We start from the raw sequence: 8,475 nt of genomic DNA, 5'->3' as shown, positions 1-8,475 counted from the left end.
TGTGAGTCACCGACTCAGGAAAGAGACATGGGAAGAGCAGGAGCTTTGATGTCAAACACTGATGGTTTATTTGGAGCTTCGGCCGGAGAATTCACAAAACAAGTCCAAGAGCCAGAGGTTCTGACTTCACGGTGGAGTTGCCACGTCAATTCTGAAGAACTCTACCCCAGACCCATGTATTTAGCTAGTTCAGAGAGAATAATCAACATGCTGCATAACAAGATAGAATCATAACACCTCCATCAGCTGACGCCAACAGGCAGGAACAGGGAGACAAAACACTGAGAGCACAGCAGCCAAGGTTACAGGTGCCTGTGCTCAGTCAGGACAGTTTGAACTGATACACTGGGTCACAGTTATGGACCTTGGAAAATATTTCCCCAACACAATGAACATTTAAATCCAACAAATATACGTAGGCCTATGTTAGCCCAATTCCAGATTACACTTTCTATGACGCCAATGTCTTAAATGCATTATTACAATTCTAGTTATAAGCACTCATAAATATTGATAACATGATAACTCGTAGAGAAGAAATGCCTTCTTGACAACACCTCGTCAATGAGGCCTAATGTTTTTTGACCACATACCATGGATACACTGTTGTTGCCGTTGGTCTCCAGTAGTGATGTGTTTTTATTTTTGCCCTCTGTGTTCAGAACAGACCCAGACCAGGTTTCAGACGTATCACATGGAGGCAGTTGGATAACAAGTGGGCTCAACACCTCCTGTAAACAGAGAAAATAAAGCCGGAAAGGATTATTTTCATCATTAAAATGTTCCCCTATAAAGTGTCCAATCGAATACAAATCCATGGCTTGGATACTGGATGATTTACTATAAAATGTTCTTCAGCATTTCATGGCGGCCAGAAGTTGGAGACTACCGACTCGTTGTTGATCTTTTATCCTAGCATCTAGGATTGATTGGCTCAACATTTATTCTTGGTTTCCAAGTGATGAACCCTATAGGGTGTTGCAGAAAATATGTTTTTTTGTGGGCCAACCAAAAATGTAATATTGCATTGGTTCTTTCGATAAAAACCCAATTGGATTTTCCATTGGATTTTGGATTATAGTAGTAACAAAGCAAACGTTTACAATTCAGAATCATTTGATTCAGAAAGATAAAATTGCAACATGTAAAAAGCCTAGCTATAAACAAACAACACCTTGATGACTTTACAAGACCGCCACAAACCTAAAGGTGGACTAGTGTTTGGCACGATGACGTATAGAAAGCTCATTTGGCCCATTGTTAGCAAGCGCCTTTTTTAAATCCGGTTTCAAAATATGTGAGCTGGTTATTTACTGACAGATTTTATGTCGTAGACAAAGAAATAAAGTTTCAGATATCTTAATCTTGTGTTTACCAAACCCGATTTTAGGCATTCAACCAAAAAGCCATTGTCTTCAAGCTCATCGGAAGTGCAAAAATGCTTACTTATTTTCATTTCAGGATGAATTCCTTCATATAGTGAGGCTATGGAGTTGACATTTATGTTTCTCAGTAAAATATTGGATGTATTACCATGTGTACAACTTTGGTAAATAAAAGGTTCAAGTGGGTTTGCTAACAAGGAAAAAAACCACTACCACACTCCATTCTCCATTCCTTGCCAGACAGCCTAACCTCCAGTCCCAGACATCCTGCCCAGCTGTGGAGAATAGAGGAACCAGAAGTAGTGTGTGCTCTAAGGTTAGTTAATGGGTTGAATGAGTTTGTGGTTAATCACGTGGCGGTTTAATAGTAAAACTATTAGTTGTGGAGGAAGTAAACATCCCTGCAGCTGACAGTCAGTAGACACATAAAGAGAGGTCAAAACAACCTGCAGAGACAAACCTGCTGAGACACAATCAAAGAAGTCTGTACAGGAAAAAACAAACATCAGATGTTGTGTTTTTCCACTGATACTGTCTGATTCTTACATTGTTCTTATACATTGTTTTCCAAAAAGAAGACACACATGGACCTCTACACAAACACTCCAAAGCCCCCTGGCTATGTCCCTCCCTGCCCCACTCCTCGTCCCCTCCCACTCCCTGACACTTGACTGTATAAATATCCTCCTCGCAGCATGGGATTCAGACTCTGACCTGCTCTGACCAGGGAAACTCAGGAGACCAGCCAAAGAAATAGACAAAAAAATCAAATAGGGACCATCTACTGAACAGACAAGGATAACAAGTTGCTAAATTGTTCAAAAACAGATCAGCCTGAACATCCAGAATGTGGCTCCAGGTGTCTCTCCTCTGTCTGTCCTGCTTAACTCAAACCCAGCAGGCCCAGGACAGAGCGTCCCTCCGCCGCTCCAACGACCACACCGGGCGCTGCCACTACAGCTTCACCGTGCCCAGCCCAGAGGAGTCCAGCTGCTCCGGGGGCAGCATAAAACCAGAGATGGATGGAGTCTCATCCCGCCTCACCGAGCTGGAGGCTTTAGTCAGCCGTCTGTTAGCTGGAGAGGACGGAGAAGCGGGGACTGGGGCGAGGGCTAAGGGTGAAGAGGGGGTCCAGGAAGCGTACTCCCAGGTGACGCGGGAGAGAAACCAGCTGCAGCAGGACAAGGAGCGCCTGAGCAGGCAGGTCCATGAGCTGCAGAGGAGGCTGGCCGAGCTGAGCCAGGAGGCAGAGACCCTCAGCCAGAGACCCTGCCAGCAGACACACACCTCAGGGGCCAAGCAGCGGGAAAACAGACCTGCCAGTGGTATGTACACGTGCGAGGGAAACACACACAAATCAGAACGGGAACTCTTTTAATAACAAGAGTTATCCAAAAGATAACATTTGGGGTGTGGACTAGCGGGAGAGGTTCACCTCCTTTGACACCTCTCTGTCAATAAATACATGTGTATATTCAGACCTAATGTGTTTAGGTCCTATGCATATGTGTATAACATGAGTGTACTATGTAGTGTACTGTATACTAACAGAGAGAAACACTGAGTAACTAACCCTGACCCTTTTTTCCCTTCATTTTCCCTTAACGACTAAATTGTGTTCCTTATATTCGGGGGGAATAAAGATGTGTAGTTGCTTATCTCTTTTGTTTTTTTCGGATAAATGTATTTTCGGTTGACTTAGGCCATTAGAAGTCTTGTGGGGCAACGAGTCAGGTTGCAGTAAGATGTCCCAGGTTAAGCCAGGGGGGTCGGTATTTACAACACAGACTCTTCTTTTATGGCTTTGTCAATCATGCATGTCTGCTTATGTGCATGTGATCATTTTCAGCAGAGTAATGGCAGGGTTATAGGGGGAACCTGCTGTGCTCCGAGGCTTATAAACGAGACACTTTGATGTGTGGATGGACTCAACTGTACATTACTGCTAATATACTGGATACATTAATTATGTTTCGACAAGTTCTCCTTAACATTCTTTCCCACTCTTTATTTTTTGCTTTCTTACTCTTCACTTTTCCAGACCCTGCATATGATTTAGGGAATGGTGCATACCAGGAGATGAAAGCAGAGGTTACTGAGGTTCCAGCATCCCAACTCATTCCTGAAGGAAGTCCCAACTTCACAGGTAAAGTTTGGGTTTTAATATGCCAAGACATGGGATTCTCCCAAAGAAAAACCCAGAACAGATGATAAAACCAGCAGAAACCAAAGCATGTCACATCACAAATGAGTCTTTCTTTAGCTGCCATTTAAATTTGCTCAGTTCTTTTCTGATCCAGAAGTCTCAAATTCTTCCTCTGGTAAAAATATCTAAAATGGCCTTGATCTAAAAGATGTGGCTTAAATACATGTATAGCCAATTTATGATATTATGCTTCTGGCAGGCAAGCACAAAAGGGGAAAACTGGCCCTTACAGTCGACTGAATGAAACGAACTGACCTTAATTAAAATAGCAGATTTCAGTTGCTTGAAATAGTTTGAAACATTTGTGATAGGGAAGTACATAACTTAACGAAGCAGATAACAAAGAGCTTGCCATTTTGAGATAATTTAATGCTAAAATGCAACATATTATGCCTTTAACGCTCTGTTCGTCCTGCAGGCTGTGGAGAGCTGCAGTCAGTCGGAGACCCCGTGTTGCACAAGAAGGCTGACAGTATCACAGGGAAGTATGGAGTGTGGCTGCAGGACCCCGAGCCTCAGGGTCCCAATTACAACAACAAGACCGTGTGGCGTATCGACACAGTGGGTAAAGATGTCCGTCAGGTCTTTGCGTATGAAGACATGGATCAGTTATCCCAAGGCTTCCCTATGAAGGTCCTGGTCCTGCCGGAGCCAATGGAGAGCACAGGTGCCACCATGTACCGTGGCTCCCTTTATTACCAGCGCAAACACAGCCGCAGCCTGATCCGTTACGACCTGACCTCCGAGCGCCTGGCCTCCCGCCTGGAGCTGCCTCATGCCGGCTTCCACGGCCAGCACCCTTACTCCTGGGGCGGCTACACCGACATCGACCTGGCGGCAGACGAGCAGGGTCTTTGGGCGATCTACAGCACCAACAAGGCAAAGGGGGCAATTGTGATTTCCAAGCTCGACCCCGAGAGCCTGGAGGTGAAGAGGAGCTGGGAGACCAACATCAGGAAGAACACAGTGGCCAACGCTTTCATAGTGTGTGGACGCCTGTACACCGTGGGCAGCTACACCGCGCCCAACACCACCATCAACTATGTGTTCGACACGGCCACCGGCATGGGGAGGGCTCTCTCTATGCCCTTCAAGAACAAATTCCGCTACAACAGCATGGTGGACTACAACCACGCCCAGAGGAAGCTGTTTGCTTGGGACAACTTCCACATGGTCACCTATGACATCAGACTGGGGAAAGCGAGTAACAGCAGCAGCTAAAGACTAATGGCTGTTTACAGGACTGTGCTCATGCAAGTGAATGAGATAAGACATGATAAAGTTGCATTGTACTGAGGTTACTGCAAAACTTAGTATGTTTTGCATTACTAAAATAGTGTTTTGTTTTTTTTGTAAATAAGATCTATCATGGCAATGAAAATCTTATCTTATTATTATTAATCTTATTATTGTACCTTATTAACTCCTTGGTTATTCAAAACAGTTATCGTGGTTTAAAATATTTTTGTTATCTGTTTATAAATGTTCTCTTTATTTAATTTCTTAATAAAAAAAGTTAAAATAAACCTTTTTGTTTCATATATTTAGTTTATTTAATGAAAAAGTATGACCCCAAGGTTGTGTCAGTCTATGTGTCAGAAATGGTGTATAGAATATTAATATTTTTTAAGGTATTGTATCAAAGTTAAACATTCTTACACAAATAGACTGTACCAAATACATTGGGATGATTTAATTATGGTATTTCTAAGTCTATTTTATTGTTACCAAAACACAGAATGTCCATCCATCTTCTCCCGCTTATCCGTGGTCGGGTCGCGGAGGTAGCAGTTCCAGCAGAGGGCCCCAAACTTTCTTTTCCCTGGCCACATCAACCAGCTCTGACTGGGGGATCCCAAGGCGCTCCCAGGCCAGCGAAGAGATATAATCCCTCCACCTGGTCCTAGGTCTACCCCTTGGTCTCTTCCCAGCTGGACGTGCCTGGAACACCTCCCTAGGGGGGCGCCCAGGTGGCATCCTAACTAGGTGCCCGAACCACCTCAACTGGCTCCTTTCGACGCGAAGGAGGAGCGGTTCAACTCCGAGTCCCTCTCGGATGACTGAACTTCTCACCTTATCCCTAAGGGAGACGCCAGCCACCCTGCGGAGAAAACCCATCTCGGCCGCTTGTACCCGCGATCTCGTTCTTTCGGTCATGACCCATCCTTCATGACCATAGGTGAGGGTAGGAACGAAAATGGCACGGTAGACAGAGAGCTTTGCCTTCTGGCTCAGCTCCCTTTTCGTCACAACGGTGTGGTAAAGCGACTGCAGTACCGCTCCCGCTGCTCCGATTCTCCGACCCATCTCACGCTCCATTGTTCCCTCACTCGAGAACAAGACCCCGAGATACTTGAACTCCTTCACTTGGGGTAAGGACTCATTCCCTACTTGGAGTGGACAGTCCATCGGTTTCCTGCTGAGAACCATGGCCTCAGATTTGGAGGTGCTGATCCTCATCCCAGCCGCTTCACACTCGGTTGCGAACCGATCCAGTGAGTGCTGAAGGCCGCAGACCGATGAAGCCATTAGAGCCACAACAGAACCAGATCATTTAGATCTCATTTATTTTTATTTTAATCAGGAGAGACAGATTTTTGGTTAAAAGAACATTTATTTATTCATTTTCAACAACAACAACAAATCAACTAACGAGATTTTTCTTCATTTCTTTTTGGACCATTTCTTAATTATTTTTAATTTTCTGTTTCTTTTTTTTAATTCTCAATAGTCATAAACAGGATTCAATACCAAGACCTACACTAAAAAGATGATTTGTTTCTTAAAAATACTAGAATATTAGTAATTTAATTATAATAATTAAAACTATTCCATTTTTTTATGTTTAAAGAACAATGGTCAATTTTAACAAAATTACACATTACATTTATTGCATCTCAGTTGATATGGGATGGATTTAAAGCTATAAATACTCCTATAACAGTGTCTCCTTACCATTTGACAATTTATCAATTACTTTTAAGACAACTAACTGTTAAACTAGCTATTTATTAATTGCTTTTAGGCTAGCTAACATTGAGTATGTTATTTTAAACCATTTATTTTTGCTTTTTTTGCAACAGAATACACTTTATTTCCCAAAATGACATTCATAAATCAATTAATATGATCATTTTTACTTTTAAAAGTAGAATTACAGTACCCTGTAGTTCCCATCACGGCCACCAAGAGGCGCTAACCGCAGTTTCGTCTCGTGGATAAAAAGCTGATCGGTCCCTTTTTCTACCAAACCGGAAGTGCTTAACTGGTCACTCAAGGCCCAGATCACCGAAGCAACAGCAGAAAGGTAAACACGGAGAAATGTCTTATCGCTTTAAAACACCTTAATGTGTGTGTGTGACACCTGAGTATGTACTGAGGATTTAACCTGTGAACGTGTGTGTGAGAGTGAGTGTGAGTGTGTGTGTCGTAACGGGAGGCGGGGAGGAAGAGGAGGAAGAAGAGGAGGAAGAGGGCAAAGTCATAACGGAGGTTAACTTAAATAACCGGGAGATACGCAGCAAACCGGAGGAGAATCTGCGTTAAAGGGATTATAAAATTATTATTCAGGGACATGTTCACAGAGATGTACCCGATATTTAAAGTTCTCCTCCTCTGTTTGTGGGAGTGTGTAAAACAACAAAGCAGTGGAGGTATTTAACCAGAAGAGAGAAGTACTCAGATCTAGTACTGGAGTAAAAGTAGAAGTACTCAGATCTTGTACTTTAGTAAAAGTAGAAGTACTCAGATCTTGTACTTGAGTAAAGTAGAAGTACCAGAGTGTAGGAATACTCTGTTTTTCAGTAAAAGTCCTGCATTCAAAATGTTCCTCAAGTAAAAGTAGAAAAGTATTATCATCAAAATATAGTGAAAGTAGCGACAGTAAAAGTAGTCATTGTGCAGATTGGTCCATTTCAGAATAATATATATGATATGTTTTATAATGATTGATCATGAAAGTGTTCTCAAAGCTGGTAAAGGTGCAGCTAGTTTGAATGACTTTGTATACTGCAGGGTAACTTGTGACTTTACTCCAGGTGGAACTAAAGTCTGATTTAACACTTAATTATATTTCACATCATTCATCCACATCTGTAAAGTAACTAAAGGGATTAAATACATGTAGTGGAGTAAAAGTACAAAGTAGGCAACATTGGAAATACGTCAAGTAAAGTAAAGTGCCTTTTTTACCTGCTATGCCACGTTTGCTGTCTAACGCTGTGGGACTAACTACAGGATTCTGATTGTGATTTTTTATTACAGTTAAGTGACCTACTAAATTACAACCAATATGAAAACAACTTCACATATAATAATATCTCATACGGAGGCCATTGTTCTGGCAGAATGGTACTTTGGATGCTTTGAATGAACATTTTCCTATGATACTACTGTTTCTTTTACTTAAAGGGCCCTTTTGAGGCACAGACGCCGTACAACTAGCTTGTTCTGTTAGGATATGTTGCTGCAGGTGCTTACCCAGTGACATATATCATACAAGAGAATCTATAGGTCACAAGGCCTGTCTGTGCTTCAGGGTAAACACACCATCAAATCACCACCTGAATGAAACCCCACACACACTTCACGCCCTGCATGTAGGAAGGCCGTGTAAACATGCTTGGAACACACGCAAAGCAGGGCGCACACACCACACACACACACACACACCACACACCACACCACCACACACACCACACCACAAAACAACTTACACCATGTTCCAGATTTCACATTTTTTCACACCAACAGGGGCAGACAGACACACCACACCCACTTAGGCTGAACGATATATCGTCCATGGCGATTACCGCGATTATGTTGGCGCATGCGCGATATTTCACAGTCGCAGGGGACGTCGCGATTTTATAAAAATATCGTTGC

The 8,475-nt window shown here is 42.8% G+C and overlaps 1 protein-coding gene across 1 annotated transcript; it reads left to right on the top strand.

The window, feature by feature from the left end:
• Nucleotides 1-2,593: 2,593 nt before the first annotated feature.
• Nucleotides 2,594-4,988, top strand: LOC104967919 (myocilin-like). Its single transcript, XM_010797458.1, has 4 exons — nt 2,594-2,609; nt 2,678-2,710; nt 3,427-3,531; nt 4,010-4,988. The coding sequence occupies exons 1-4, from the start codon at nt 2,594-2,596 to the stop codon at nt 4,810-4,812; spliced, it is 957 nt and encodes a 318-aa protein (XP_010795760.1). The 3' UTR covers nt 4,813-4,988.
• The last annotated feature ends 3,487 nt before the right edge of the window (nt 4,989-8,475 follow it).

Source organism: Notothenia coriiceps, unplaced genomic scaffold (assembly GCF_000735185.1).
Source record: "Notothenia coriiceps isolate Sejong01 unplaced genomic scaffold, NC01 NC01_scaffold00037939, whole genome shotgun sequence".
In the NCBI taxonomy this organism is placed as follows: Eukaryota; Metazoa; Chordata; class Actinopteri; order Perciformes; family Nototheniidae; genus Notothenia; species Notothenia coriiceps.
This window is presented reverse-complemented; position numbering and strand designations above follow the sequence as displayed.

Coding starts and splice junctions, on each gene's coding strand:
- LOC104967919 (XM_010797458.1), top strand. Junction 2,711..3,426: donor GGAAAACAGACCTGCCAGTG/GTATGTACACGT, acceptor TCACTTTTCCAG/ACCCTGCATATGATTTAGGG. Junction 3,532..4,009: donor AGGAAGTCCCAACTTCACAG/GTAAAGTTTGGG, acceptor TTCGTCCTGCAG/GCTGTGGAGAGCTGCAGTCA.